Source organism: Poecilia reticulata, chromosome 12 (genome assembly GCF_904066995.2).
Source record: "Poecilia reticulata chromosome 12, P_reticulata-male-v2, whole genome shotgun sequence".
NCBI classification, from domain to species: Eukaryota; Metazoa; Chordata; class Actinopteri; order Cyprinodontiformes; family Poeciliidae; genus Poecilia; species Poecilia reticulata.
In genome coordinates this window covers 23,419,607-23,435,828 of record NC_088841.1, presented here as the reverse complement: position 1 = coordinate 23,435,828, position 16,222 = coordinate 23,419,607, and the positions used below count along the sequence as shown (strand labels likewise).

General features: G+C 40.1%; 1 protein-coding gene across 2 annotated transcripts in view; it reads left to right on the top strand.

The window, feature by feature from the left end:
• The window catches only part of LOC103473993 (uncharacterized), a 78,436-nt gene that overhangs the window by 23,420 nt on the left and 38,794 nt on the right, over positions 1-16,222 (top strand). The window contains exon 1 of one of the 2 annotated variants that reach the window (XM_081613473.1): positions 7,177-7,386. The exons of the other annotated variant lie outside the window; for it this stretch is intronic. Within the exon in view, the coding sequence (XP_081469599.1) occupies positions 7,291-7,386 (96 nt within the window). The 5' untranslated portion in view covers positions 7,177-7,290. Of the gene's footprint in view, positions 1-7,176; positions 7,387-16,222 lie in introns of those variants that run through there. 2 annotated transcript variants of the gene reach the window in all.

Genomic DNA, 16,222 nt, shown 5'->3' with positions numbered 1-16,222 from the left:
CTCAGGGTGGCAGCATGAGGCAGCAGCTCGGTACTTTCATTGAGATTTTGTCTCTTTTAAAACTTTCATTCCTGTCTTTTCGGAGGAAAATCTTTTTTTTTGGAAAACCGTTCCAAAAACAAAGGCAAAATCCTAAATCATTTCCAGACGTTACACAGTGATTATGCAAAGAAGGATTCCTCATAAAATCAGGAAGATTACGGACAACCCTGACCATCCACTTCATCAGACTGACTATCTTCAGTCAGAAGCTTTTTCAGATTTGCTGTCATACAGACTGCTACAGCAGACCTTTCCTCCTAACAGCCATTATTATCTACAATGACACTTTGAAGAATCTGAATTAATGTGCTACAACATTTAATTTCTCGTTGGGATCAGTAAAATATTTTTGAATGTGAAATTCACATTTTTATCTTTTCATTTTCGCTTCTACTGCTTGTAAAAAAAAAGTCCAAGCTCTTATTAAAAAACACCTGGCTGTTTCTTAGTGTCTGGAGAACGAGCAGATTCCTAAACCTTCTGACTGTTGAGTCACACCACGCCATTACGGGTTGGCCCGAATGAACACCAGGCAAACCCGACGCCAATTACAACGGCTGAGTGAAGCACCATCAGAAAGTCTCATTGGAGATGTGAATGCAGCGTTGAGAACGATCCCTACCAACACCAAAACAGAAACCAATGAGCTGATATACAGCTCAGCATCAGTGATCCTTGAGATGCTAGAGATGCTAGCAACCTCAGTCTAGCCCAGCCCCGTTGCCTAGCAACCCAAGTGAAGTTCCAGCATACCTGGTCAGCTGGTTTTACCTCTGTGCGCTGCTGGAAAAGACAAGCGTTTTATTGGGGAAGTTTGCGCAACACGCAAACGTCCCCATTCACTCAGTGCGTTATAGTTCCACATCGCTTAGGATTTGTTGCTGCGCGTTTGTGCAGAGTGAAGGAAAGAGGAGACCAGCTGCACAGGCAGGCTGAGAAATGAGATGCAGGTGATCGGTATCGGCAACAAGAGCCAATGATCACCGATCACCGATCATACACTTTTTCACGGAAATCGTCCTATTATGATCGGTGGCCGATCGATCGGCACACCTCTATTAAATACAGTTAGTGTGTGCAGTTTATTGAGATTTAGTGACCAGCCAGCGACTCAGGAAAAACCAGTAAGATCCAGGCAGCAGTTTTCCAGACTAACCAGAGGAACTATACGAGCCACGGTGGGACCCAGTACCTCAGGGTTCCCGACTGGTACATGGTCTTTAAAGTGGTAAATGCCCATTTTCCTACTTTCCTCAGAACTGAACCTCGTGCCCGGTTGCCCTCCTCTGCTGGTTCTCTGATCTTCGACTTAAGCAGAGCATTTCTCTGCCACAAAATCATGTTCTGCCTGTGTAACGTGTCGAGATCTTCATTGCAAAAGGCTTCCAGGCTCCTGAGAACGTTCAGTTCTTTACGAAGGTTTTCCTGCTCTCCAGATTTCTCATCCAGGATCCTCTGTGCCGTCTTCAAATCTGCCAGAATCTCCTGGAGTTTTCTTCTTAGAGATTGTTGGGTGGTTTCTAAAAGACGCCCCTCATCTCTGGTATTTTCATATTCGCTCTCCATGTCATCAAGTTCTGAACGAACCGACTCGTACTCCGCACGGAGTTCTCTGTTTCTACTTGCCGCCATGTCGTATTTAGCTTGCAGGTTTCTTTCCCAGCAAGCATTTTCACTCGACTTGGAGCGCTCGAGCTTACAACGAAGACATTCCACGATATGTTTTAATTCGCTGTTTTCCTTCTCCAGTCTGTCCAAGCCGTCATCAACTATTGTTTCTTTGAAAATGCTGGCAAGCTCGCCCATCACATCTTCCTCTCTACCTTCGTCTCTAGACATGTTTTCGTTGGTTGCTCTAAAGTCCAAGGATGTGAAACTGATTTTCGGTCTTCTGACATGTAGATCAAATGAGTTGCTCTGTGGAACTTGGTATTAAAGGGTGATGTATCACAGTCATCAGTGATGTCATAGTGCATGAGTGACATCACTGGTTCATCAAAGCCACTAAAAGCCTGTTGTGTGTGGGTGTGTGTAGGTGTGTATTCTGTATTTGATGCATTGTGGGAACCATTTTCCTGGCACATATTGCATTGTGGGAACTCACTGCTCCCAAAGAAGAAATGCTGTTTTGGAGTTTAGGTCCAAGATGTGAATTAAGTTTTGGTTGGCTGTAGAAATGAATGGAAGTCAATGGAAAGTCTCCACAAAGACAGCAAAACAAACGTGTGTGTGTGTGTGTGTGTGTGTGTGTGTGTACCAGGTTTTCATATCCTTATGGGAACCTATTTCTGCTACAATGTGGGGTTATGGGGACCGTTGCACCTTGTGGGGACATTTTCTTGGTCCCCAAGAGGGAAATTGTTGTTTTTGGGTTAGTGGTTAGGTCTGTGATGGTTAGGTTTATGGTAAAGGTTAAGGTAGGGGTTAGGTATGTAATGGTTAGGGATAGGATTAGGATTATGGTAAGGGTTAGGCTGTAGTTAATGGAAGTCAATGTGAAGTCCCCACAAGTGATGAAAACACGACTGTGTGTGTGTATCCTGTTGTGAAAGTTGTAGACATGTTTAAAGCATCTGGAAACAGTAATTTGACCAAAACATGGCTGGACACCTAAACTGACTACACATGGGTATGAATACGTTAGGAAGATGCTGTATGTCTGTAATTCACATATTAAATACTAGAGATGTGCCGATCAGGTTTTTTCCTCCCGATTCCGATCACATAATTATTATTATTTTTTTATCATAAGCACTACTGATTACATTATGGAAAAATGAAACATAAATTCACAGAGACAAAAACTTTTTAATAACTTTTTCCAAGAAGAAACTAGGGCTGTTGTAAACGATTATTTTAGTAATCGAGTAATCTATAGATTATTCTTACGATTAATCAAGTAATCGGATAAAAACAATTATGAAATAAAATATTGGTAAATCTTCCATACCACCAGTGTTACTATCGGATATCAACATCAGTCTATTTTTTCCACATTTGAGCTTCCCTACCAGTTACTTTTTTGTAGACCGGGGGAGCAATACGGGATATTTACGGCTCCTCCATTCAGAAACTCATCGACCAGCCATGTTCCGCCTCCCGTTTGTTCAGACCGGGATGATATAAGTTTATTGTGCGGTTCGTCCGTAAAGCTGCTCTTACCCTGTAAGCATCAACCCTCAGCCGCCCGCCGTGTTCAGTCTCTCCGCTCACCTGTAGAAATCCTCCTCAGCTTCTTCCCGCCGTTCAACCAGCAGCTTCGGAGCAGAAAGGCTGCCGGACTCCCGGCATCGCGCCGGTCATTTTAAGGATGTTTATTGGTCCCACAAAAACGATGAAAACCCGGAATTATCACCAATCAGTAAAATCCCCGCGGGCCGAACTTGAAGATTGGACGTTATACCGCTAACACGTAGCTTCCGTCAACAACTCAGAGGCGGAAGTCAGAGCTCCGCGCAACGCAAATAATGTTCCGGCTGAAACACGGTGGGCTAAATGATAAAACATAAATTAACGAAGCTTCGAGGCAGGTCAATTTTCCTCGAGGAATTTTAATAATCGAGGTACTCGAATCACTCGAGGAATCGTTTCAGCCCTAGAAGAAACTAAACAAAACAGGCATTGTGCAAATTGTACTGCTATCGGTAATACTATCTCTAACAGACTGATAACATATGGAGGCTCTGAAGAGGCTAAATAATGCAAAGAGCCAAAATAAAACCTCTCAACATTGCCAAAAAATTCAAGTATAAAACTTAACATTCAAAGGCAAATACAGGATCCATTACAATAAACAATCCAGAGTTACTGAAGGAAAACTTCCTGATAGCATGGCGGCTAGCTGATTACTGCTAGTTCTGAGTGGCTGTTTCTGACTGAGCGGAGTAATTATGCAGAGCAGGGAGGAGATCGATTATTTTTTAGAGATTATCTGTCTCATGTTAGGACAGCGAAAGTTTTAATACGTATGTAAAATGTATTTTTTTAGGTTAGATGCTGCAGCTTTAAGCAGAGGTTCGGTGTGAGAGTCACTACCAGGTGGAGCAGAAGCGGTGCTCCGTCTGTGAAATATTACTACCTGTAGCGCGTAGCAGCGGTTCAACAGCGAGAGCAGAACCAGCGTCTTACATCACAGCTTGAAGACTTAAATAATTTTGCGGGTTATTTGTTTAGCTTTCTGACCGTCATGCTAATCCAGGTGAGTGTTTGTAGCTGTGCGCTGCTTTACCTGCTATCTGATCCTCCATATGTCATTTTTACTGCAGTGAGCCTCGATGTAGCCAAACTCCGTCAAGTATGGCATTGTTTTTATGTCGTATTAGCTTCGTTGTGTTGATGCATTTTGACCTGCTTCAATTTTCCGCTGCAACACGCAAACTTCCCCATTCACTCAGTGCGTTATAGTTCAACATTGCTTAGGATTTGTTGCTGCGCATTTGCACAGTGTGAAGGAAAGAGGAGACCAGCTGCACAGGCAGGCTGCGAAATGAGATGCAGGTGATCGGTATCGGCAACAAGAGCCAATGATCGCCGATCACCGATCATACACTTTTTCATGGAAATCGGCCGATTATGATTGGTGGCCGATCGATCGGCACACCTCTAATAAATGTGGCTCCTTCTGACATCTGGAAACTTTTCCAAAAGCCTTTTTTTTTACCTCCTGCTATAATGTTTGGCATCACAGTTTGGGTTATAAACATATAGACCCGTTGCAGCGTGACGTCACAAGTGCATGTTCCCGCCTCCATTTTCTTACACCAGAACCAAAAGCTGTTCGCTAACAATGACTAGCATTAGTTTTAGGTGTTATCAACATTATGTGCTAAATTTTTAATGTACGCCTAAAGTCTAAAGGAAAAGGAACGCGGTGATTTGATACTGATTGTCAACACTACAACTAGATAACAAGGTCAGGTTAGCTATGCTACCTTGACCATGACAACATTAACATGTAGACGTGCTGTGTAATTCGGTGTTTCATTTCAGTTAAAAAATAACAAAATGCGACCTACACACAAACTCTTGGCGGATCATCAGTAGGGCAGGTGTTTATATTAGCTAATCAACCACCACTGTGTTAGCTTAGCTAATAGCAGCAGTAGCTAATCTACCACAGCGATCATTTATTCATTAAATATCAAGCCTGAAAACATAAAACTGTAACAGATTGAATGTTCTGTTCTGTGTGTTGGAAATGTTTGTTTTCATTTTGGTGTTGAATCCTCAAACGTAAAGTGGCGTTGTTGTTGGTTGCTATGGCATCAAGTCCGCATGTAGCAAAGCCTTAGGAAAAAAAAAAAGTGGTTTTGAGTTTTTCTTTAACGTTTTTTCTGCGTTATTCTTCTTTCTGCTGCGGCGCACTGCACTGAATTAACAATACCTTCAACTCCAGAACTCATTTAGTTGACGGAGTTGTTCTTCTGCTGCAGCGCGGCTACAGATAGCATGTGAAAGAATCGTCATTTTGGCCTCCAGCGTTGAGCGCATGCGTGAAATTTCTGGATGTAAACGATAGCATGTGACGGGTTGACAGCATAGATGTAAACAGTTGCTCCACATTGGGGTTTTGGGTGTTTCTGCTTCAAAGAGTTACCACACATTATTCCCAGCTACTCATTCACAAATTAGAAGATGTCGCTTAAAAAAAGAGCTTCATGCAAAAAAAAAAAAAAAGCATGTTTTTTATTTCTTTAATAAAGGCAGTTATGCGTATAGGCGTTTCTTTCATGCGCTTTAAAAGGGATTCAGCTGTAATTTTTCATCCGCCTGATGAGGTTTAAGATTCTCTCAATATGAAATAATTAAAGAGGAGAAACGAGGCCCTACAGTCAAACAGTACAGTGGGAAATGTGTTGTTAAAAGCAGAAAGGCTCGGATGAAAGGCAGAGGGAGGAGATCTGGGATTTGGAGAGGATGGAATCGGGAAAAGCAGACATCTTCCTCCGCTTGTTTTCTTGTCTTTGTCACTGGAGTGTCTCCTCAGCGTGAGAAGTTCCAGATCGCTCAAAGTAATAATTTTCCTCCAATCTGTAATTTAAAGAGGAGGAGGGGGGTTTTCTGTGCAGCGATGATAAATCAGGCATGGCTGAATGTCAGGTGATGAAACCGCTCACCAGAGTCCTCAGCTTGTTTCCTCAAGGACAGAAATCCTGACTCAACGTCTCATTGATGCAAAGTTATTTAAAACCAAGAAATGACTCTTCCTTTCTTCTTTTTGTTTGCACATCTGCTGTGAGATGTTAAAGTCCACAGAGGTGCTTTTCATCCAGAGCTGAACTCCCTCTGGTGCCGTTAATTTCTGTTGCTGTTTACGCTCGACGGCTTCTCTTCTCTCGCTGATAAACACGAGGCGAGGTTTCCTCCGAAGGCGTGGCGCCCTGCCGTTCCTCCGCGTAAATCAGATCAGTTCCTCCTCGAATGTTCTCTCAGCTGTGGTTCGTTCATTCAGCCCCAGCTCTGTGGGTTTACCCACTTCTGACATCTTTCTTTTCATCTTCCAGAGCCAAAAAAAAAAAAAGAGAATCCATTCATGTTTGGATGTGGTGGGGATTCCCTCACACAGAACTGTTTGTCTAAGTCAGTTAGCTTTAATTCATTTTTACAGTGTGTTTCCTAGTTTTTATTAGATAAATAGTTTGTATTAGTTTTTTTGTAGTCTTAGTTTTTTCATACTTTGGTGAAGTTTTAGGTGCAGAATTAAAAAAAGTCAAAGTGTACATGATAAAACTCAAAGTTTGGATCATTGGTAATGACAGGAACTCCAGTTTATTGAGTGCTGGTGTGAATGTTAGCTGCTAATTTTAAAACGCTCTTTAGCTGCTAGCTGTGCTGCATTGCTAGTCATGCTAATCCAGCTTTTGCAGTTCCAAATGACAATTCGGGTTTCTCACCTGTTTTATACTAACTGATAGCTACATGACAAATGTAATGACTGGATCATTTAAAGTCCCTTTAGCTGTAATTTTATTAAATGACTTTCTTTTTTTTTTACTTTCTAGCTAGATGCATTGGTAAGCTAATGCTAGCTTGTACACAATCAAACAACAAAACAGAGATGAGATCAAAGCATTTTTATCCAGGTATGTGTGGTGTTTTGTGCGCTGCTGTGAGGGCTGGTTAAGCCGTGTCGTCAGGTGCCTGTAGCCTATAGGTGAGGCTGATCCTACTGACAGCAGGATCAGCCTCCTCTGCAGGCTGGTGGTACAAAGCTGAGCAGCAGGCAGACCTGCGCCGTCTCCTGCAGTCATGCTCCACCATGTCGGATGGTACCTGCTGCTGGGATGCCTGCTGCTGGATTTAAAGAGCGTGCAGGTGAAAGGTCAGCGGCGGCGCAGCAGAAAGGTACTCTCCTCTCAGCTTCACTTTGAGCTTTTTTTAGTTTCTCTGTCAGGCAGGGTTGCAAAAATTCCCCCACTGAGTCGACAGTCGCAGCTATCGCACTGAATTGTTTGTCGTTCAGAGTGAAGTCGTTCCTTTGAACACTGAATGAATTTGAATGGAAACATGCTTTACATAAAGGATGGCTGATTGACTCGCATGATAAATTATATTTCCAATTCCAGTGAACATCTGGTTTTGTTTTTCTCCACTTTAAAATCCTGCTTTGTTCAACTTTTGACGTTTTTTAAAAAGTTTTATGGGTCTCAGATCTTAATCAGACAGAGTTCACTGATTTACTTTAGAGCGCTGCATTCGTTCGCAATACTTTAAAAGCAGCTTTAAAAAGACAGATGTTTCTTTTGGAAATGAAATAATTGCATTTTAAAATGTGTTTATAGATATTTATTTAATGGTTCTGTTGTAGTTTGGCTCTCTTGGAGTAAAAAAACGTGATTGAGATATTTTTAGAAATCTACGGTAGATTTGCCTTTTTAGCTATGAAAGGTGACATTCTTCATTCACAGAGTCCAAAACACACTTAAAACATTTAGATCCGTCTTTAAAAACTGAGTATGAAACAAGCATTTATTGTTTCCACAGTTAAACTATCAACAGCTCTGGTCAGAAATTACCACATGTTCATCATTTCTGTCTGCGGCTTTCAGTTGTTTTTTCCATGATGTAATGATTGCCCAACATACAGCTGCAGTGATTGGATGCCAAACTTGAGTTTTTAGTTGATTTTTGTCTAATCAATCAAAGGCAGACATACAACCCCACTGTACGCCTGCACAGCAGATCTGGATGCTCAATTTGGATATTTTCTCCTTTTTCTTTTTTGCATGGACGTTCATTCTACTAATTATGGAAGAAGATTGAGACCACTGGAAGAAAATAAATCTTAACTTTTTATCTCTCGGATTCTAAGAAAAAAAGCCAAAATTCTGAGTATAAATGTCAGAATTTCAACATTTTCTCTTTGAATTCTAAGACAAAAGTCAAAATTCTGAGTGTAAATATCAGAATTCTGAGAAAAAAGATTAATTCTGAGATAAAATCCAGAATTTTGAGGAAAAAAATGTCAGAATTCTAAGTAAAACAGTAAATTCTGAGAATAAAAAGTCAAATTTTGAGATTTTAGTCAAAATTCTAATATAAAAAGATGGAATTCTGAGAAAAAAAGAGTCAGTTTTGTGTTTTTTGGTTTGTTTGTTTTTTTGGATATGTGCCATAATGACCAAAATTGCTGCATGCAGTGCTGGACAATGTGACTGTAAAACATATTACGTTATAAGTGTTTCATATCTTGAAACATTTATATCGTAATATGAGAAAATCCTTGAAACTTGAAACTGCTGCTGTGTCAGTTACTTAGCAGATGGTTGCTAGGTAACCAAACCTGGGGGGGGCTCAAAGCTCAAAGCTGGTTGTTGCTAGGCAACAAGAGTGAGTGAATCAGTTGATTCCACCAACTTTGTTTCGCTCCAAAGTCTTTCCTCTACATTTGTATCCAAACAAGTTTTATTTTATCGATGCATCTTTTCTCTCCCAGTTTCTTCTTCTTCTGTGTGTTTAGCTCTTGGGACCATTCGGTTGGCCCTGGCATGTGAATTTATTTTGTCTTTTCAAAGATTAGCTGTACGTTCGATTGTTATCAAGTTTATCTCTTTAAGTCCCTGAAACATTAAAGGTTTTAGTGGTGATGATGATTTAAAGAAAGAGTAACCACTTGTTTTAAGCTCATAAGACGGAGTCAATGTGTTTCCTAGCAGGCTTTGTGATCTTTCTGGACCACCGCCGTGGATTCTGTGGAAACTTTAATCCCGGCTAACGGCGCCGTGTTTAACATGGGTGGTCCAACAGGGAGCTACGCCCCCAACAGCGACACTCTTAATGCCAGAGCTAACCTGCTGAGCCCATTGAAAGCCACTGAGTCACAAGTCGCACGCTAGCCTGCTGATCAACACACACACACACACACACACACACACACACACGCACACACACGCACACACACACACACACGGAAATGCTTCAATACACCCATGAGTCTGAACATGAATGCTGGTAATGGTTGATTTCCCCAGCAGAGCTTTATTATCTCATCACCTCAGATACCTAACGTGTGATTAGAGTTTAAAAGCTAAAACTGTTTTATTTCCATTTATTTATTGTTATTTCAAGCTTCAGCTGCAACGTTTGTTTATATTTTGCTTCCAGGGACGAGTAAAAAGATGCTGTTTTCCTTTAAAGTTCTATTAATTTTCTGCCGGTTTTCTCAATTTTATAAATCCAAGCTGCTTGTTATGAATTTAATTTATGCATCATTATATTTTTCTCAGTTTATCTTTGTTTAACCTCACACCTCTTGATCCACTACAATACATGAATTTTCTGAATTTTTGACCTCTCAAATGTGAGTTTTAGCAATTAAAGTCTAAATCTTAATGTTGTCAAGCTTTTCTTTTTTTGTAGATTTACAATGTACAAAAAATCTTGACCTATAAAACTAAAATATCTAAATTTAAAGTAATTTTAATACGTAAGAAAAGACTAAAACAATCTGATTGCAGAGGTTATGCATTCTAATCACACAGAGAATAGAGATGTGTGTTATTATTTCAAGACACATACTTTATTTTCTATAGTCTAAGGTTGTTTTCCCACCATATTTGATTTGATTTGGGACCAAAATTGTAACATTTCTTAAATGTTCAGCTGCTACGGTTCCCTTTCACACTGAATTGTCAAATAAACCAAACTTTTTGAAAAAGCTGTTCCCCTCCTCGCCTTTGGGGGCGCAGCACCAAGAACCACTGAACGAAACATAAGTGCAACTTCTTTCTTTGAAATATGTAGCAAAAATAGAATTGTAAGATTTATTTGTCTTGGTTAAAAAATCACAAAGCATTTCTCTAGCTAATACTAGACGAGCATGTTTATTTTGGTTGTATTTACCCAGAATGCCTTGCACTGTAGTCCAATTCCTGCTTTTGGAGCGTTCTCCGGTCCACTTATAGTTCACATATGTAAGCAAACCGAACCAGAGTTTACTTATTTGGTTGCACATTCACACTGGAAATGAAGTGGAGTCAGATTAAAGCAGACTAAACAGATAAATAAAGTAACTTTAAAAATGATCCACTGCTGAATTAAATATAAGCTGATATGGTCCTAAAAAAATGTTCTAGACTTTCAGGAACCCCAAAGTGCTGTTAATCAAGGACCCTCCATTTTGATAAAAGGCCAGAAGCGAACCTGTCACATAAAAAAACCCAAAAAAAAACGATGATCCGTAGAATCCATTTTCTGATGCTTTGAAACATCAAACTTAAACTCTCATCTTTAAACCTTTTCCATCTAAATTTATCTCCTGCAGCTGGCAAGACCCAGCCAGTCTGACTGTCTGCATACCTGAGTCAGCAAGATTTACCGACCTCTGCCATTCGATCATCCGTTTGTAGAAGCAAGTGTTGTCTATAAATGTATATGTGCGTGTGTGCGCGCGTTTGTTTGTAATACCTTGCGGGGACGATTTTCCTGACATTACGTTGTGGGGACCGGAGCCTGTTCCCCACAAGGGGAAATCCTGTTTTTGGGTCAGGGGTCAGAGATGGGCCTAAGGTGTGAATTGAGTTTTGGTTAGGGTTAGGTATGTGATGGTTAGGGTTAGGTAAAGGGTAAAGGTAAAGTTTAGGCTGTAGAAATGAATAGAAGTCAATGGAAAGTCCCCACAAAGATAGGCACGCAAACGTGTGTGTGTGTAGCTGACTCGGTTTGGCCTGCAGCCGTTCAGTCAGCCTGTTTGTGTTTCTCATATCCTGCGGCGGTTCGTTCCTCAGCCACAGTAACCTTCAGTCAGTTTTCCCAAAAACTCCATTAAGAAGTAAACGATCTTTGTTTCATATCAGGAATAACAGGCAGCGGTTGCAAACGGCTCATTAAGGCGACGTGTTTTGTAGAGATTTCCTCTGACAGGAGCAGACGGCGCCTGCAGCATTGCTAAGCGTTTCTACTGTAACCGAGACGATACCGAACCCAGACAATGTGATGGATGAGAGTCGCGTCCCTGCATGTCGGTCCAGTAGTTGCCTTAAAGGCTTTGCTCCAAAAAAGATGAATGTGGAGACAGCTTAGAAGTGTTGATGCATGATAATATTAGGTAATCCATTTGATGGATGGAGGTGTACTTAGTTTTACCCAGTTTCTTATCAGCAGGTTTATATAAAGTTGCACATTCATTGGTTTTAGGAGAGTAAATATAAAGTGGAAGAAAAAATTTAGATTATTTTCAAAGGTTTTACAGTTTTGAATTTGTATTCAGCCCCCTCTACTCTGATGCACCTCAATAAAATCTAACAGACCCTTATTTGGAAATTGAATTGACCAGTGTGTGATTTAATACCATCATTGGTGGATGCTAATAATGAAGCTAATTCTTCCTTTAATATGTTAGCTAACTTTCAGAGAGTTTAGCACGCTGAGCTTCCCATAAATTAACAGGAGGATGATGATGATGATGCATGTTTTTTAATGACTTAACACGTGAATAATTTTATTTAAATTTTCTATTTAATGGAAACAGTCCAATTGCAAAATTGCGTTTTTTCAACATATTAAAGTTTTTCACACATTTGTAACGGAAAGGCAGCTGTTGACAAGATGCTTTAGTATTAACTTTCACTCAGTACCGTGTTGGTGTAGCATGTTAGCTTTAGCGGAGCTAGCTAACAGTTTATGGGTCGTGCTTTTGGGTTAGCGCAGTTAGCTTTTGGTGTTTGGTTACCAGTGTAAATCCAGCTGTTCTTGTTTGTTTGGAACATGAGTGAACAAACATCATAAAACCCAGAAGCTTTTCATCTGCACAAGACAGGAAGATTAATCTGGGTTAATGGGAACGTGGATGTCGCTAACCACATAAACGATCAAAGCTTAGAATGGCCCAGTCAAAGTCCAAACCTGAATGCAACTGAGAATCCATGGATTAAACTATGACTTTAAAAATTTTCCCAGTACCAAATAACTGTTATTTCACACAGAAACTGGGCAGGTCATTCAGTGTAGATGTGGAAAACTGGCAGATATTTCCTCAAATATTTGTTGCTATAATTGCAGCAACACATGTTTCTGCAGAGCATTCAAGGCTGACTCAAGCCTTTGTACGTTTAACTTTCCTCACGTTATGTTTGTCTGTCCTACAATAAAACCCAATAAACATGTTGACATCTGGCTGCACGATTAGAAAAGGATCAATTCAACCGTTTTGTGAGACACGCAGTGTTTCAGAATAAAAACAGCGTCTCTGTGTTTCTTGACGACTGGGATCTGGTAGCACATTTAGCACCTTTTTCTAAACCATCCATTTTATTTGCCTTTTATTTGTTTTTTATTGTCTGTGTCACATTTCCACCACCAGCACAGACTTTATTTTCTACCACTACTAAGTATCTTAAAACCAGACGAAGCTAAATGAAGTTTCTGCTGCCACGCTTCGTTATACGAACAAATGTCACACACACTCAGTCGGAACAAAGAGGATTTAGTTTTCATTATATCCAAAACGTTTTCACCAATGATAACCATTTGTTCTCCTTAACTAAAACCTGCTGGGTTGTTTTTTGCCTCTCCAGCTCCTTCAGCAGTAGAAGAGTTGTTGGGAAACAAACAAAGCTGAGCCTCACGGACAGTCGCTGATGTAAACGCTGCCTGGGAACATACAATAAATCTCCAACAACTAGTTGACCTACATGGAGCAATAAAACTGAAAGTGTTCTGATGACGTGTTCCCATTTCAGGGCCAATGTGTAGACATCAAACCACTCAGAACAGGAGAAAATGAGTTCTGAGGTAACAAGAGTTTTCATTTTTCTGCTGAAATTGTCAATTTAAAAACTAATAACCAGCAGATTTCTGGTGTGAAAGGCGTGATGTTGTCTTGGTGGACATGCATGACCAGTTGAGCTGTGTAACTGGGAGGGATGGGTTGCCCAATCTCTGCTGCTCAATGACTGGCCATGATGAAGACCATGTTTATATGTGGGCACCAAAGGTTGACTGAGTTTTATTGGCTTATCCAAACAGACTCTAAGCTTGAATTGGACTCTACCAACATAGGCTAACGCAGTGGTTCTTAACCTTTTTTGAGGTACCGAACCCACCAGTTTCATATGCGCATTCACTGCCGCGCGTTCAGTGAATGCGCGGCAAATGACTCAAATATGCTGAGAATTTGACTTTGGTTTGTCCTTCAAACATTTGAATCTCAACTTGAGACAAAAGAATTGAGGCTTCATTTAAACTTCATTGCCCATTGTTATGCCTTTTTTTAACTCGTACAACATTAAATTGTTCGTTTAAGTGGCTTTTTATACAGGTACCCAACTAGAGTCTAGTTTGGTCACCCCAAGATCACCAAGTCTTCTTAAAAGGTAGAATCTCTGAGGACAGTTCTTCAAAATACAGTCAGTGTTTTCAGCAAAGTTGAGCTGACTGTCCAGGAACGACCCAACGTATTTAAAATGTGCCACAGTTTCAACAGGTTGGCCATCGAGAGAAACTGGAACCACTTTAAGGTTTTGTTTAGATCATTTAATTAGCTCTACATTCTTAAGAGAATGAAAAATTAATAAATAATAACAAAGACTTTGCGGTATTTTGATTTAGTAATGTAATTACATTAGTTGTGTTACCACCTCCACTCCACTAGAGGCAGTAGCAGGCCCAAAAAGATGCGACTAAGGAGCAGATTTAGAAGTACAAGAAAGCTACAGAATTTGGTAAAAACTGTGAGTTTTGTTGAAGTAATTAAAGACACAAGTTCAAATCCATGCTGAGTGGAGCTCCTTCAATCAGAGCTCCTCCGCAGCTCTGATTGGCTAAGCAATGTAACGTGATCCTCTGCAGCAAGTGATGGCAAAGCGGGGCGTCATCACGACTTTACACAAGTGTGTCTTTACCTCCGCGGCAGAGGCTCCACCGAACCCCTGAGACCGACTTACTGAACCCCTGGGGTTCGATCGAACCCAGGTTAAGAACCACTGTACTAAGGATTTACATTGAACTCCAGACTTGGACTTAGAGTCTCATCAACAGTCTATATCATAATTAGTGGGACATTAAAGCTCCAGACTGCAGCTCAGACAGGGAATCTGGTGTTTTAACATTTGCAGACGTTGCAGTGAAGTCTGTCATCCTGAATTTTGAGCAAATGACTCAAATATGCTGAGAATTTGACTTTGGTTTGTCCTTCAAACATTTGAATCTCAACTTGAGACAAAAGAATTGAGGCTTCATTTAAACTTCATTGCCCATTGTTATGCCTTTTTTAACTCGTACAACATTAAATTGTTCGTTTAAGTGGCTTTTTATACAGTTGATTTGTCTTATTTTTGTCGGACTTGCCAGATTTTCCAGCAGCAACAGGGTGAACGTGTTTATTTTATTGTTGGCAGTTTGATGGTTGTGACATTTGTGAAACTCATTCAGCTGCTCAGTCTTGAACCACCCATTTTTAATTGATTATTAAAACAAACTCATGTGAATGAGACGTGTCGTCTTTCCAGCTCTCTTGGTTTTAGGTATGTTGGTGACCCATCGGACATGGGGGGATGTGGAAGTGGTTTAATGCAAGTCTGACAGTTTAAATCAGGTTTGCTGTTAACAAGCTGTTACATTGCAGAGCTTTAAAAGGAAAGACGTGTAGCGTAGCCTGTTAGCGAGCTGGCTGTGGGTTTCTGAAATGCTTCGTACTTTCAGGACCTGCCTCTCAACCTAGACTGATCAGGTTTTTCTTCCAGCCTGGAGGGGATCCTGTGAAGGGTCAGTGTTCACCAGAACAGATCCAGTGTCGGCTTATCAGCCTGAGACGACAGGAAGAGTAGAAGAAGAAAAACAGCCTTTGTTTTCTTTCGGGCCCCTTCGTCTGGTCTTGTGCCGATCTGCAGGCCGCTGCTGATTTGACAGGCCGGGTGAAGTCAGGACTCGCTTTGCGCTTCATTATGTCTAATATTTAATATCCGATGAAAGAAAATCCCTGTAAATGAGCTGATCTGTGATTAGTTGGTTGTAATAAAATGTGTTGAAATCCAGGTGAAATTACATGAAAGTTCATCTGGTTTTGTTAATTAGGTCATAAATGTTTCAGTGTGTTGCGTAAAATAAGCTCAACGTCCTGAAGCAGCGATTTTAATTTGCATGTAATTATATCCACATCCAGTGATGGGATTAAATAATCTGTAATGTGTCTGGATCGGACACTAGGGGGCATAAATGCAAAACAAAAGCCCTACATATGATCTGTTTTCCTTCTGATACTGTTTTTTATTTTTATTCTGAGTTTCATTTAGATTATGTCCCAATTTTACCCTGATTTTATTCAGATTTTAATCACATTTCTGACCTGCTTTTATTATTATTTTTCTCCCATTTTTTAAATAAATTTTCATCAGATTTTTCTTACAATTTCATTCGGTTAAATTTTTTTACTAGGATTACATTTTGGTTTATTTGTTAAAATTTTATTTTCATCTTTTGAATTTGGGAGTTTACCCTGATTTTACTGAAGTATTTATTTATTTTCATCGTTTCTTTTGTCCCGACTTTATCCGGATGTCGTCATAAGTTGTTTTTTTTGTTTATCCAGTCCTCGCTTTTATTGTGGTATTTTTTGTAATTTTTGTTGTTAGATATATAGATATAGATATTTTTGTCTGTTTTCTTGTCCTCAGTTGTTTTTGTGAAAGGTTTTAGACATTTTATCTCAATTTTATCCTCATTAGATCGACTTTAAACATTTTAT